Source organism: Thermobia domestica, chromosome 14 (genome assembly GCF_964235325.1).
Source record: "Thermobia domestica chromosome 14, izTheDome1.hap1.1, whole genome shotgun sequence".
NCBI classification, from domain to species: domain Eukaryota; kingdom Metazoa; phylum Arthropoda; class Insecta; order Zygentoma; family Lepismatidae; genus Thermobia; species Thermobia domestica.
Genome location: NC_137467.1, coordinates 140,931,833 through 140,948,909, shown reverse-complemented (window position 1 = coordinate 140,948,909; position 17,077 = coordinate 140,931,833). Strand labels below are relative to the sequence as shown.

The following is a 17,077-nucleotide window of genomic DNA, read 5'->3' as shown; positions in this document are numbered from 1 at the left end:
CAAATAGATCAAAGTTAAGAGGGAAAATTATTTACATCAAAATAAAATGAAACATACACGAATCTACGCTTTTTTTTTTCAACCGAAAATACAAGTTTTAGATCCCTGCACTGATAGCGGGAGCAGTGGTGGATCTAGCCCGAGGACGGAGGGGCGTAGACTCCCAGCTTTTTGAGTGACAAAAATAATTTAAGCTATTATTTATATTTATTTTGAAAATTTATAGTGAACTGATGATATATCTATCATAGTCCTGGTTGTGGCTGCCCCCCAGTTGTTACCTTCTAGATAAGCCATTGAGAAGAAGTGACAAAATCACATGACTCGTCCATATTTAATTTGTCCTTCGTGTGACTAAAGCAGGTGTTTTTAATGTGCCCTTCATGTGACTAAGGCGCGTGTTTTTAATGTGCCTCTCGTGTGGCTAATGCGTTTTTAATATGCATAGTAATGCGAGTTTCTAGTGAAGGAACTTGCCTAGGATAGAAACTACAAAGCACCAGTGGTTCCGTCAGTAGGTTCTCACTTTAATCAGTAGATTCCGTCTTATATAATATTTTTTTTTTTTAAAGAAGGAATGTTAAATTCCAGTCAATCAGCCCAATATTTAACATACACTATTTCTTTTAAAGGAAAACTAAAAATCCCATTCTTTAGGATCTGATTAGTACCCCCCCCCCCCCGTGACAGCGAAGGAAATGTTTTAGCTACGCCACTAACAGCCACACCCTGTAGGCATTTCCTTTAAATAATACAATTTTAAAAGTGTTATCAAAACAATATCATAAACGTGTTATTTTTTTTTTGATAATTTATATTTAATTTGTCCATAAACATGTGATATTAATGAATTTTAATTAAAGTAAAAAGTATTTCTTTTTTTAAAAAAAATACAGTGTGTAAATGGACTTGACCTTGGTGTAAGATCAGAATATTTTTTCGATGTATAATACTGAATAAAATTGTAATTTCAAAAAGTTTAAACAGAAGAGAATGACAATTGAATTTTTTCATAAAATCTGTAACTAATTTGAATATTTTTGTTAGATGAACACTTTGGCACAAATTAGCACATTTTGTTTTCTTGGTTGGTTTTAAAGAAAAGTGTCTTTTTTAAATTAAAAAAAAATAATCGAAAGTTTCACTGGAAGAGGGTGAAAATAGAAGTTTCAATAGATGAGTAATACTTGTTGACTATTATTGTAAATATATAAAAACACGCCACTCCTTAACAACATCGTCGCACTCACACTCCAGCAATCAAGCTGGTACAAAAGCTTTGTTTTATCACAGACATTAAATAAACACATACACTCATGTATATACACACACAGATTAGCACACTTCCAAAAGGCACTTCATTCACATGTTCACCTCCCACAATTTTAGATAGTTATCCAGAACTTCCTCAAACCACAAACGCTTTTCTTTGTCTTCAATTGCGGGTGCTAACGTCCTCAAATCTAATTGCAAAAGGGCTTCATTTTTGAGGAGCTCGTCAAGCTCTTTGAGTAATCCAGCCTCACCATGTAATCGCAGTAAGCTAGGATAATTAAAAAAATAAAAATTCACTCTAAGATTTTTACTGGCCCAATCTTCCACTGTGGAATTCCCACTGGACACTTGGATTTTCCCCATATGCTCCGCATACCATGGAGAAAAGAAACTATGGAGGTCTGTGGGCGAAAAATCTGACACACCTTGGCTTTTTAACCGTTCTTTGATTCTTTTATAAATAGCTGGAGTATACACAAACACTTGATACAAGGAGTTGCCAGTCATATAAGAAGCGATGTAGTGGGAACCGTAACTACGAATGAATTCAACCACTGCAGATACGTTACCCACATCAATACCTTTCACCACTTCTGCAACTGGAGCGACGAGCTGTGGATTACCTAATAATCGGCTGCTTTCTCGTCGTCTCGAAACACGCACTAGAATATAACTATGTTGACTACTCACATACGTTGTGTTGATACCCAATTGCCGCGCTATCGCAGCACGGTTCCAACTGCCGGTGAAAGCCCTCCACGGTCGATCAAGTCTCTCAATCGCAAAATCCCTAAAATACGCTTGAAGGAGCTGCCGAACGTTGTCACAAAGTTCCATGTGGAAATGTCCGTCAAACACCACACTGCGATCTCGAGCTTCACTTCTGTTTACCTGTGAGGTGAAATTCTCGAAGATATCAACGGTGGGTTCACGGAAGAGCCACTTGTCAGAATCGTTGCGAGGAACCACTCTCATGCTGATGCTGAGGTATCCGTAGCGGCTGAGCAGGTCGATGGCTCCTCCCAAATGGATCTCGGGCCGGCAGAGCGGCAGCCGACACAGGCTAACCGCCAGCAGCGCTATCCACATCCTCCCCCAACCGCCGTTGCGCCAGCACTGTCCCGCAACAGCACCTGGAATAAAACCAAACATACACTGATTCAGTCACTCAGTCAGTAGGAGAGCGAGGTACAGAGAGTGAGAGAGCAGCAGTGAGGTGGCCTTGTGTTGGCCGTGTCAACCGAATTATGTATTGTTGATAATGACAGGAGGAAGCAGGGGGCGCTCCGCGGGAGGGCAGGGAGGAAAAAAATGTAATGACCTTGACAACGACGTCACCTCACGCGGTTGCAAAATCATGCATCTACCTGAAAAACACCATTTAAACTTGGGTTTTCCGATTTCGATAGCTAATTCCCAAAAGCTCTATAAAAATTCCATTATTATTGAAAAGCAGTTGGTTTCCTCATTGATTTATCCCAAGGCTAACCAAAGAACATGGACGGGGTAAAAATTAAGAAAGAAAATATGTTGTATCGCAACAACTTTGGTTCCTCTTTTCAAGAGACCTATCTGTTCTTTATCAGGCAAGGTTATTTAGAGCATGGATTTAGTTTCAGATATAGGCTACGTCATTATGGGTATTAGGAGGGCGGGAACCAATACAGTATACATTCCGCTCCAATAAGAAAAAGCTTTTTTTTAAAAAAAAAAAAAAAAAATACGATTACAATGTTTTTGTTTTCAAGGATTGCTTATTTCATTATCCTCTAAGAAAACATAATTCATTATTGGGGTGGTTCTTTAATCCATCTCTTTTGGAAGTGCAATATTATGGTGGAGAACGGCCTATACTGTGAATGTTGAACTTGCAAGTTGCTCTGAGACAGGCCCGTATCCAGGAAGGTCTAGGGGGGCCGGGCCCCCCTAAATTTTTACTGGCCCTCCATTAATTTCCACGGTAGGCTTGCAAGTGAACTATAGTATGGTTGGATCGGGCCCCCCTACATTTTTGGACCGGCTAGGAGCCTGCTCTGAGCACGACCAACTGCACCGGATTCAGGCCCCAGTCATGATTCGGAATAGGACCAGGCCTATATCCATTGGGGACACGGGGGTCGGGCCCCTTAAATTTTTACTCGCCCTCTTAAAATTTTCACTGTAGGATTGCGAATGAATTGTAATATGGTTGGATCGGACCCCCTAATTTCTACTGGGCCCCCTACATTTTTGGGCTGTCTACGGGCCTGAGTAGGACCCGTCCCTCATAACCTCGGTGTTGCATAATCATACAAAATCGCAACTCAGTAATGATCCTTTAAGAGCTGATGGCTGCCAAGCTGCTTAGTATTCATTTGTTCTTGTGATCGTTTATTCTTGTTATTTATTTAAGAAAGTTCTAGCTAACAGCCATAAAGCCATTTTACACTGAACCTAAGAACATGAGAAGGACATTCGGAAAAGAAGCTGGCTAGGGTCTTAGTACAAAATGTACTATTCCAACATTCCCCTGTTCGAATTAAGTACCCCCTCCACCAAGTACGAAGCGGTGATTCTAATAATCCATTTACGTTCGCTGGGTCTCAATTGGGGAAACGATTTTTCATAATCATTATTTAAGATGTTACTGTGTTAAAAAAAAAAAAAAATATTTATCAGGTAGAAACATGTTCAAAAAGAAACTGTAAAACCCCTCACTTTGTCTGGAAAGTTCTGTATTGTTGTACGGAGGGAGAATTATGCCAAACCAGTGGCGTAGCACACTTTTGCGCCCCCCCCCCCCCCCGCAAAGTATAGAAAAGGGTCCCTAGTTGTAAAGCCGATAGAAGTAAGATTGAAGTTCTACTTCTTTAAATCTTTATTCATAGCAAGACTTCGGGGCCCCCTATACCTCGAGCCCCCCCCGCACTGCGGGGGTTGCGGAGGCAGCTGCTACGCCACTGTGCCAAACGAATGCATATTTTCTACAACTCTCAACTCTCTCACAACTTATTACAAGTTAAATATTAAAATTATCTTATTATAGAACTGTTAGTACAAGATTTCTAAAAACTTGATAAAATTAGGTATAATGAATATTGATATAAACAAGTGTCACCTCTCTGACTTACAACTTCACTTGTGTAAGACATATTTACGTGGTGAAGTTTAATACATACAAAGCAGGACCAGATTACCCATTTGGAGGCCCGGGGCTAGAAAAAATATGTGGCTCCTGCTGACTTCACCTAATACATTTCTGTGAAAGTACGGTAGGAAAGTTAAGGGAATATGTTTCATATTTTTGGTCATGTTTTATTTTATGATGATGATTGTATCTTCATGATTCTTTTTAGATAGACAGTCGAGATTTTGATCAGAGTGGGGGCCCCTGTCCACCTGGAGGCCCCCTTAAGCTCCCCTAAGCCCCCTCTTAAAAACCCTGATACAAAGGTAACCAAAAATATTATAGTTACGCTGTAAATCGACTGTTTCATATAACTTAGGTGTTTGGTGGTCAACTTTCACAGATTTTACTGTACAAGAAATATCAGTAGTAATAACATACAATTTCGATGTATATTTAGATTAATTTCTAAGCTTAATTCTAAAAGATTAATTTGAGGATGAATATTTACATAAGGTAATACTACGTTAAGCCAGCAAGATCAGTTTAAAAATAAAATGCAATAAAAAAAAGATAAAATATTATTTTCGGCAGACTAGAGTGAAGAAATTGGACTAAGGCTTAAAGTAGTGGCGGCTTTAGCTGGTAGGCCGGGTAGCCCGGGTGCCTAACCAAAAATTTTGAAAATATATAAACGCTAAAAAGATACAATAAACCATAAATATTTTCCACTATCTGTATTAATGATAGATAATTATTTAACAAATAGCATCAACTACTATCGTAAAAATAATTTATGTGGCTTGGAATTCTTTGAAGCAAAGCAAACAGCATAGATAGCCATGGTATCCTTTTTCGGTTGCGATTTATGTTTGAATATTTCATAACCCATTAAACTAGCCTGATTTTTCTTTTTCTTTTATTTTCTTTTTCTTTTCTTTTCTTTTCTTTTTTTCTTTCTTTTTTTGTCCAAGTTAAAGCTATTTTTAAGGTATCAGGTTATTTCCTCCAGTACGTTTTCCTCAAGTCCAGAAATTGTGGGACATTTCCTCAAGTGCCTTATCTTGATATTGATCATGAACTAGAAATCCAAGAAAGAGATATAAATCTTGGCCAACAGCCAGAATGGGGGGATATGATTTCTATACGTGATAAAATAAATACAATATTGCCAGTGGTTAGATAAAATTTTACTGTTAAATTTTAAGAATGAAGGTCTTTTATATCAAAGGACATCTGAATATTCCTAAACTATATAGACTACACAAGCTTTCAATGTAGAATTCAATCATAGCAGTTTCCACGTTTTCAGTATCCCATTTGAATTACAAAGGCAAAACCCTGCATCTGAACCATTCAAAACAAACGGTTTCTTTAAATACTCAATAAATAATTACAGGCGATATTGTTTTAAATAAATTGTCCTATATGCACGATTGCCTCAGTAAATCATATTAGTTTCTTGGATTTGTATAATATAATTCGAATCAGCTAATTGAAGAAAACTATAGTAAATTCTCCAGTATTGAAAACAAAACAATATGGTAATACACAGTGGTCGAGGTGAGACGATATACGGTGGTATACCATACCGCCTCTGGTTTTTCAGTAATGAGGACATACCGTCTCTGATTTTTCAGTGATCAAGACAATATTTAAATAACCAGAGGCGGTTTGGCACTCGACAGATATGTTGAGTCAAAATCATAATAAAACATACCGCCTCTTTTTTTTTCCCACTTCGAACACTGGTAATACAGATCTCGATAAAACTGAGTCACACTATTATTTTTAAAAACATTTATCATTGTTTTGACCAAATAATGTACATGCATCACAAGATCTTTTGGTCTAGTTGACAGAATAAAATACAGGATAGATTTCCTGTAAATAAAACCTTAGGATTGCTACCCATAAATTATTTATTATTATATGTTTAATAATAAATAATGTTATGACCTCATAAATTTATCGTGTTATGCTTAGCACCTAAATATACCATATCAAAACTCTTACTATTCTATTTCTTAGTGCTTCTCATGTTCTAGATTAGTGTTATTTAACCGGGGGTACGCGAAGATGTTTCTGGGGGTACGTAATGCTGCTTCTGGGGGGCTGCTGGAAATGTCCGTTGACAGTTCACTGCAAATGAAATTGGATAACTTGTCAATTTGTGACTTTTGTATTTATGCTCGAAAAGAGTAAAATGAAATTAGTGACAGTGCTATTTCACAACTTCTTCCATTTCATCAACATATGTGTGTGAACAGGGGATACGGCTGTTTCGGTGTAGCATGTTTCGGTGTAGGACGTTTTGGTGCAGGGCGTTTCGGTGTACGGATGTCTCGGTGTAAGGACGTTTAGGTGTGAGGCTGGTTCGGTATAAAAGTTCTAATGTTTACACCGAAACGTCCACTCTTCAAAATGAAAATTATTCGTTAGGGAGAAATAAATTCATGAAGTAGAAAATATAAAATAAAGCGAGTCCCCTCGCTTCACTCTATGTCAGAACTTCTTATATACTCAAATGTTATAATTATGAATTGATTGGGAAAACGTTTTATGGTAATGATATATAGTAAAAAAGTGTGTGATGCATAAACATTGTGTACACCACACACACCTTATTACGGCAATAACTGTGCGCAAATCGCAAAATACTGCACAATCTTTGAAAGGAAATTTTCAAACACAGGTAGTTTTTCTTCCAAATAACCTCTTTTATATCATGCATATCCAATAAGATTAGCAAATCTAGGAGAAAAAAACTGATTATGAATCAGTGTTGGGATCTTAATTATATTATTACGGAGATATAAATTCATGTTATAGTTGTAGAGGGCAGTGTCAGAAAAAAGCCTCAAGAAAATTTTTAACGGCCTAAAGAACACAAGAAGAGGCTGAATCCTACCAGTTGTTCCTGCAGAAATGGTTTCTATTATGAGTTACTCTTTTGTTCTTAGGGGCCGCGGTGGCTCAGTGGTAGAGCGTTCACCTCTGGTGCTTGGGGTCCCGGGTTCGATTCCAGCCCCGCCAAGTGAACTTTGTGGTGGACAAACACCGTGTGCATGGGTTTTCTCGGGGTTCTCCCGTTTCCTCCCACTTTCTTCATTCCACCATTTCATTCATTACTCATCATCACCGTCTCCTTTAGCCTAACAGGCATAACCGTGGGACGTAAAATTCAAAGATTTCATTTCATTTCATTTCTTTTCTTTTGTTCTTAAAATAGGTTCAAAATTGATGAATTGTGACCACTCCACGAAGCTAATAACAAAATGGACTTTGCATTAGACGCTTGAAGAAAAATCTCTTGGAACCATGATCTCACAACACTTGATGTTAATTGTCCCGGATTTGACGCTTTCACAAAGAAATTTTTAAATTTAAAGAGATTGTGTTGGACTATAAGACCAAATGTTCCATTGTTTTCCTACAAAACAATTAACAGCGGTAATAACAAAACACTATTTGCAGAAATTAAAGGCTGTATGATGTAGCTACGAGTCATAGAATTTACTGACTGTGTCACACTTTCTACTGTTTGTATCCCTGAATACACTGGAGTACGTCCCGTCTGCATTTCCAAATTAAACCGTATTGATCAGAGTTATAAATATTTTCTTTTCCAATAACACGGGTTGCTTCACATTCGCGACAAATGCATTGGCACTGGCTTCTAACTTTTTGGGCTATAGTTTTAATCAAACGTCCTGTTAAAATAAGTACAGAAAGGGGTTTCAAATCAGTCTGCACCTTCTCTCAGTAGTCCCTGCCAATTATAATTGTTCTTGGCTAACTGCAGAACATTTCAAACCAGGCGACTATTTGTAATTGTAATCATCATATCGGATCCGCCAATTTGAATTTTGTAATTTTAACGTCAGGTTCTGAATCACCTGTCCTAAAACCCCTTGGCAGTAAGCTGGCAGTATCATTTAATCTTCTATTTTAATAATTGTTTTCTGTTTATGCTTGGAGGCCACCTCTAACGTTCAAAGGGTGGTTTCTACCCCTAAACCCGCACCATTACCAAAGTTAAAAAAAAAAACGTGACGATTATTTTTTGATATTCTACAAGTATGCAAAGTTTCATTCAAATCAGTAAATTACACTTCCGTAAGTCTCCATGTTAGTGTTGTTCAAATGGAACAAATAAGTTAATTGGCGGACATGAAGTCAGAAAAACGAAAAAGTACGCCATTGTTACTAAGAGATTGAGCAATAACAATGAGACTCATTAACAATGTTAATCAGTTTACACTATTGCAGAGTGGCTACACTATGACACTTCATGACTGTTCATTACAAGCATATGATTAATGCAATCAAATATTAGGCTATACACCGAAACGTCCTTTACAGCCAAGCGTCCTTACACCGAAACGTCCTTACACCGTAATGTCCGTACACCGAAACATCCGTACACCGAAACGTCCTACACCGAAACATCGTACACCGAAACATCCTACACCAAAACGCCCTACACTGAAACATCCTAGACCCGTGTGAACAGTGTTTCTCTGCATTAACATCAATAAAAACGAAACACAGAAATTGCTTGAATCCAGAATCAGCTCTGATTCTCACACTCTCGAAGATTCGACCAAGAATAGAGTGGTTGGCGTTCCGGAAACAAGCTCAGTCATCTCATTAACAGATTAGGTCTAAAGTTACTTTTAGTTTTTGAATCTTTAACATTGTCCTCATTGTACGAATTATCAGGGAGGATGAGTAGAATTGGATGTCCCCCATATATTTTTAAATTTCTCATGTTAATTTTTTCGAATGTGCACTTGTCCCCCTAAAAATAGTGTTTTAATTGGCCCACAGATTGTCATTTTGTTGGTTCTCTCTTTGTCTCCCGTTTTAATCAACAAAACGTGTATTAAGTTTAATAAGTTCATTTTGATTTAATTTCTCTTAAACAGCTTCAGGAGTACACAATTGAATGGCGAACTGTGTCTAGGGGTACCAGAGAAAAATGGTTGAATAGCACTGTTTTGGATCACTAAGTTCTATACAGCATAATAATGCCTTTTGCTTATTTTAGATTTATTTAAAAATGTAGAATATCATCAATTCTACGTCAAATGGCTTTTAAAAGAAAACTGTTAATCTCATTAGAATTTGTCGTGTTTTCAAATGATGAAAATAAATTTAAATAAATAAATAGGTATTATGGAACTTTTGGGGTACGACACAACTGTAAGTTTCCGACAGTTACAGCTTCAAATCACTGAAGGCATAAGCGATTTTAATAATAAAAATCATGTTTCTTCTAAGTGCAAGGTTTTAAGCGTTCAAGGAAACTTATTTACTTTCAGCTCAAGATACAACCGGAAAGTCTTTTCACTTTGAAAGATTAACAAGTAAAAGAAAATTTGGGAAAAAGCCAACCAGGAAGGTATCATCGTGTTAAGACTGAGAAAATTAGCCTGCCTAATCAGGATATACAGACTTGAAATTTGAATCCAAGGTCTCACGATTGAAAAGAGCAGCGCAAATTGTTTACCTCACAGTCCTTTAACTTGATCTTATACAGAACTACTAGTAAGCTTACGTGTCAACAGAAAGTTTGACCAATGAACTAAAGTTTGAATTAAAATAGACCATTTCCTTTAAAAGTGATAATAATATCTAATTTATTCAACAAATATTGGAGGAACATGGTTCCAACAGTGTCAATAGAAACTCGGCAATTGATTAATGTAACTTTTCATTGTCCGTGTGACTTGTTCCATATCACAATACTTTACCCAGCACTTTCAGATTTAAGGGGTTTAAAGAATAAATCCGTGTAGTGATTCTGCCTTGAGATTTGTAAACAGACACTTCATTGTAAAACAGACATTTCATACTCTGCAGATATACCTTACGTTCATTTTCAGTTGGATTAATATAAAACATGTAACATTATATGCAATTTTGTTCGATAAAGTATGATTTTATTCGACACCCTGCAACCCTAGTTATCAGCAACAGCTCAAATAGCCAGCAGCGAAGTACCACCCCTCTTCTTTCTTGTATTATTTAAGAATTTCAGCAGTTGTGCTCCTTCTTTTGGTTAATGATCATCAGATTAAGAAGAAAGATAAGCACTTGAGGAAATGACACCTTTCTTGAAAGTTGGGGAAATAGACAGTTGAGGAAATAACCCTATTTCATTTTTAAGGGTTTGACTCAATCATACCAGTAGATCTATTATTCAAATTATTCAATGACTTAGGTGTACAAATCCAAAAGTATCAAAGAATATTTCCTGCTGTCATTAATCAATCAAATGTGTATATATGTATCCATGAGCGAGGGAGTGGGAGCCGCCCCTGGCTGAAAGCATTGGGCGCAATGGATTATAATGGACTATAGCAAACCACTTTCGTGATATCCAGAAAAAGGGAAAGAAAAAAAATAGTTCTCAACCCTAGGAAGATTACCCAATACTTTTAGTCCAATTTCTAATTTTACCCGGCAAAAAAGAAACTCCTTTTTAGAGAGGAACAAGCAATATTTTCATGTATGGGATATTTATAGCCACCCACCATTAGTCACCGTTACACGGTAAGGTGTTAATAGGTTGCTTCCATCAACGAACTCGGCTGAGACAATCATTCTAGGTATTTATTACAAAAGAAAAATAACAGAGTTAAAAAATTCACTTCGATATACGGATTTTGACTCTAGATATAAACTGTTGAAGTCGCCGTTATCCGTCAGTATATTAACTCCATTAACGAAGTCCGCCGAGGTAATCGTTCTAGCTATCTATCTATTAAAATGCTACAATAGCAAAATAAAATGCCTGAGCTCCAACCTATAACTTTAGATTTCAAACCTTTGATTTATGATTATTTGTGATTTCACGTTTAATAAAGACAAATATTTTAAAGTATTTGTACTTTGAATAAATTATTTAAATAGGCCCCTTTTTCATAGAGTTTATATTTTTTAAATTATTGTTCAAAGCCTTTGTATTTTAATAAGCCTTTTCCAAAATCAATGCAAATGAGTTGTGCTGCGATCTTTGGGAGATTTTTTAAACTATACGTTTATGGACGTTTATATGTTTGTGGCCAATCCTTTTGACAATGAGATCTCGAAAACTACAGGCTGTAGAAAGATGACTTTTCACTGATCGATTGCAAATTTTATGTAGATTGTCCAGTTCTAATTGAATATTTAAAAAACATGGAAGTACACTGGAAGTGTTGAAATTAGAAAAAAACTAAAGCATCATATCCTACGCATTATAATTCCAACACCGCATAATTGTATATGGGGTTGCATACCTCTCAGGCGTTTGATTCATGTCCAAATAATATTGAAAAACGAAGGATAACCATTTCTTCACTCTAAGTTGAATCTTTATTCTTTGGAGTGTTTTGCCCAATGAACACCATATATCACTGACATTATAATTAATTGTGTGTGTAATGTATTTGCTTATTACATACTGCATGCAAGAAGAAAGAAAACACTGATCATACATGAACTAAAAACTAAAACCGGAAGTAGGTTCAAATCTTGCAAACGGTGCGAGATATTGAAAAAGTAATCGAAAAAATCTCCCCTTTATAGTATCTCTTGAAAATTTTTATCAAGACGTCTTTCACTTGCGTTTGTAAAGGGACATGTACAGATGTGAGGAATAACAAGGAGATTCATGCTCATATGTGAATGATGCGCTGTGTAGAGAGCGCAAGTTCAGCTAGTCTATTTTAAAAAGGATTCAAAATTTCACTTATATGTATGGTATATGAACTATAGATAGCTACCATTAAAGTCTCCATTATCCGTTATACGTTAACGGATTCACTCCATTTTACGAACTTGGTAGAGATAATCGCTGTAGCTATCTGTTGCAAAACAATCGAAAAATTCGATCTCATATATGATATATGGGTTCTAGACAGCCCCCGTTAAAGTTGTCGTTATCCGTTAATCCGTTAACGGATTGACTGCATTAACAAACTCGGCCGATATACTCGCTCTAGCTATCTATTGCAATTAAGTTTAAAAATCGCTTACATATATGGAAGCGGAACCGATAAAGACCCCGTTATGCGTTAATTCGTTAACGGATGAACTCCATTAACGAACTCAGTAGAGATAACTGCACTAGCTATATATTGCAAACACCAGATTTAAAAAAAAACGGCTTACATATATGGGATATGGTCTATAAATAGCCACCATTCACGTCACCGTTATTCGTTAGTCCGTTAAGAGGTTGATTCCATTAGCAAACTCTTCCGCGACCAAAAAAAAATTTTTCATCTCGTCTCGATTCTACTGTTTAAAACGAGACGAAAAGTACCTTCTGACTTCGAGACGAAAACATTAAAATTCTCGTTTTGTTTTCGAGACGAGACGACGACAAATTTTACGAATCTCGAGGGCAACACTAGCTCATCCACGTCTTAGATTTCAAACACTGTGTGTTACATGCTTGTATTTTGTTTGCCTATGCAGACATGAAAACCAAGTGTTTTCCATACCATAAGTCTTTTCTCTGCATCTTCAACTATCTGGTCCCGATTCTGTCGGGACTGTACCGATTTCGGATTATTTGTCCCGTGTCCCTACTGAATACTCATCGGGACACATTTTGTCCCGATTTATCGATTTTCAAAGTTAATTAATATTTTGCTGGACCATTTTTACAAAAAAAAAAAACTTATTCTTTTACACACACACACACTTTTATGTAGAATCAATTTAACAAATTTGTGTTTTCACTTAAAAAATGGTTAGCAGCTCGTCTTTAATTTACAGTTATTCCCTAATTGTTTTGAGTTGATAATCAAGCCGATTATGACGATAGTATATTCCATGCAGCGCTAAAAATAGTGTTTTGCAGCCTCTACATAAAAGCGACTGCTACCGCAATGGCAGTAACACTAGCGCTCACTTCAGCGGATGGCCGCCACGTTAACTACAGTATAACTCACTTGAAACTCACTAGTTCTGATGAAAACTAAACATTCTTTATAGTTTTCTTTTTTATGTCAAATAAATTACATTTGTTTTAGTTTGAATTTCTTGTATGAAGATAGCCAAAGAATAAGACTTGATTTTAGTAATACGTTTTGTCAGTAATTCCTTAACAATGTTATGAACTCATTTGTGATAAAAAAAATCTATATAATTTTCTCTGTAAACTTTGTTTATATTAAATAAATTGCAGTTGTTTTGGTTTAAATTTATTGTATATAGCCTAGCCTATTGCTTATACCTTTAACTAATAGCAGTGATGACCAGTGGGTGGTAAAATAATAAAATAAGGTGCTGCATTCATTCAGTTAAGTGTTATTCAACTGATTATTTGCATTGTTTTCAATGACTCGTTGTACGTGTCGTCTCCGGGGGAAGGGTGGGGGGGCACACCGATTGGCCCGTCCCGATTTTCTCTTAAGAAAAGTTGGCAACCCTGCTGGTAACGTTCATAACATTTATACTTTATGCACTTGAAACTTTTGTTGTAAATACATAGTAAATTATATTGTATATTCATTGCTATTTCAAAGATTTTCTTCAACCAAAAGATTTTTTTTCTTATTTAAGTTTGAGTAAAAGCTAACAACATCGTTCTATCATGTGCATGTTGACTGACTTGTTTTGAATGTTAACACTTAAAGATTGCAGAAGAAGTGTAATTTAAATAACAATAGGATTACGTCATTATGTTCGGTGACCTTTTTTCCCCTTTTCAGTATAACAATTAACATGTTGAGCCAAAGAAATCAGCTAATATCTTTTTTAACAGACTGAAGATTAAAAAAAAAAAATGGTGACTTCATACATGTTGTTTGTTATATGGATCTAAATGTTCTGTAATACCTTCCAAATTAATGACAGTCATTTAGAGAAAGCCCCTCAATGTTCGATGTATGAATATTCAAACTGAAATGTGTTTTGCAAGGATAGGATTAGGGCTCTCTATAAGACACGAGGGTGTCTCGTGTGGTTTAAAGGTGTTCTGAAAGTGATGTCTAGTCTCGGAAAATATATCTATTTCTATTGTGAGAGTTCTTCTCGTCTCGGGAAATGTATCTATATCTATTGTGAGTTTTGTCTCATCTCGGAAAATGTATCTATTTCTGTTGTGAAAGCTTTGTCTCTTCTCGGAAAGCGTATCTATTTTTATTGTGAGAGCTATGTCTCGTCTTGGAAAGTGTATTTATTTCTATTGTGAGAGTTTTGTCTCGTCTCGGAAAGTATCTATTTCTATTGTGAGAGTTTTGTCTCGTTTCGGAAAGTGTATCTATTTCTATTGTGAGTTTGTCTAGTCTCGAAAAGTATCTGTTTCTATTGTGAGAGTTTTGTCTTGCCTCGGGAAGTGTATTTATCTATTGAGAGATTTTTGTTTCGTCTCAGTAAGTGTATCTATTTCTATTGTGAGATAGGAAAAGCAAAAATTGATTTAAAAAAAACTTGGAGAAAGCATATAGGGTCTACAGCTGAAACTCCCCTGAAAGGAGCGGAGATCATGAGGAAAGGGGCAGTTGCCCCCACATTTTCGAAGTGACCCCTTAATGTATATAGTTTCATTTGGAAATATAAAGTTTTTGTACATATTACTGATTCATAGGAAAAAATGGTGCTGTATAGTATTTGCCGTTGTGTGAGTACGTATTGGTTGTCTTCCCGTGGAGTTAAGGAGGCTACAAAAATTGTGTTTTAATTGTCACGGAAAATGGCCCAAAAATTAATCTATTGGAGCGCAATAATTCCAATGCACTTTCATTTCTTCGTACAAGGGCTCGATATATTAGTTAGCCGCTTTGAAACTAATTGAGAGAACATTTCGCAAAACAAGAAAAGTCACAAATTGTTCTTTAATTGCACAAAAATCGACAGTTCCTAAAATGTGTTTTCATCTTTCTAATAGTAAGGAATATTGATTAAAATGGGAGTAATAAGAAACACCTTTTACCTTTTTCATTGTTTTGCCTACAGCATTTATGATATTCAGCAGTTACATGCATTTCTTGGTCATGTATCATTGTTACATGCATTCCTTAAATTTTGCTCTTGTGGATGTGTCAAAGAGCGTCATGTTCGTACGTAACGTTTTCAGTACCTTAAACAAATTATATAATTTCATTGAAGCATCATCGAAACGGTTGCGATTTTCGAAAAAGTAAAATTATCCAAGAACAGTCCATCTCGACTCTCAAGTACATCTAACTTTGAATGCCCTCAGTGACACGAGATTCAGTTGCAGATATCAAAGTCTTGGTGCTATTATTCAATATTTCGTGGAAATCGTAAAAGCACTTGGAGAAATAGATGAAAATGATAATAATGTTGGTGGGGAAGCAGATGGTCTTGTAACATCTATTTCCAAGTTTGACTTTATTGTTGTTTTAAATGTAATGCTGAAAGTATTTCAAATGACAAATATTTTATCCAAATATCTTCAATCCGCAACTATTTGTGTTCTGAACGTCATCCATCTTGTTGATGGAGTCTTAAAGAACCTAGAAAACCTCAGAAATGAGGAAGTATTTGAAACGCATTGGGATGAAGCTATTTGTTTCTGTGAAGAAAATAACTTCCAAGGAACTGAAATGCCTCGAAAGTGAAAGGTACCGGCCAAACTTGGTGGAGATTATAGGCCATCAACGTGGATTTCTCTTCAGCTCAAAAATATTTTCTGTAATCTGTTTATTATCCTTTCCTTGATTATTGCTGAACACATCAAAAATCGTTTCTTAAAAAAATGATTTAGAAATTTTACGTTCAATGGAGTTACTATTGAGAATATGTTGTACGAATGAGAGAACAAATGATACAGAATTTGATTATGCATGTTCGCTTATAAAGAAATCTTTTGGGTTAAAAGATAATGACTTGTTTGGAGAAGTTCGATTTTTGCAAAAATGACGTTTGTGCCTATGGATGAAGATGGCAAGTTTATAAATACGTTTATATTAAAATTTAAGAACAATTCCCTTTCTACTAGTTTTCCTTGTCTGTTTAAGTTATTATGCCAGTATTTAACAGTGAAACCTATTATTGGTTTGGAGAAAACTGTGGATTGTTTTGTTCGGAGAAAGTCTTGACATTTTGCTCTTTTTAAAGTGTAAAACATTTTAGTGCTTTTCATAACGATAATATAATGCTAATATAATAGAATGCTACGTCAAGGTTTCCAAAATAGCTCGAGAATGTGACTATACAGTAGTGAAACATACGAGTGAAGCAGTTTAAGGATGTATGAGTGTATATACAATTAAATTTAGTGAATTCAACATAATTGTAGATTTTTGTATTATTTCGTATAACTGGAGTATGGAGTGATTCTAAGTATTGTTGTGTTTTGATGTGCTCCCTGAAAGTGAAAACTGCACCTATTTGCAACAAACATGTTTCGGGAAGTTGCAAAGGAAATATTTCTTTAAATGTCGTAACATATGCTTGTAGTATTTATTGTCTTTCATTTTCTAAGAGTAATAACATACATTTAATAGCATGTGAGGAATTAAAAATTAAGTTGTTCATTAATCCCTGTTTGAATATAACTTTTGCAAAACAAGCATCATTATTTATTACTATGATTAATATTATTCTTTCTATTTATTTGTTTTGCAAATTTGTTATTCAATAATCTGATCACAATTTTCCAGACAGAATTTTAAGATGTTCGTGAGCAAGGAATCAAATCTCTTCTTATACCTTCGTTGTTTAAGA

General features: G+C 35.8%; 1 protein-coding gene across 4 annotated transcripts in view; it reads right to left on the bottom strand.

Moving 5' to 3' along the window:
- Positions 1-838: 838 nt before the first annotated feature.
- tsl (membrane-attack complex domain containing protein torso-like) overlaps positions 839-17,077 on the bottom strand; it is a 182,328-nt gene continuing 166,089 nt past the window's right edge. For all 4 annotated transcript variants that reach the window (XM_081738922.1, XM_081738923.1, XM_081738924.1 and 1 more), the window contains exon 2: positions 839-2,408. In XM_081738922.1, the coding sequence (XP_081595048.1) occupies positions 1,363-2,408 (1,046 nt within the window). In that variant the 3' untranslated portion in view covers positions 839-1,362. The remainder of the gene's footprint in view (positions 2,409-17,077) is intronic.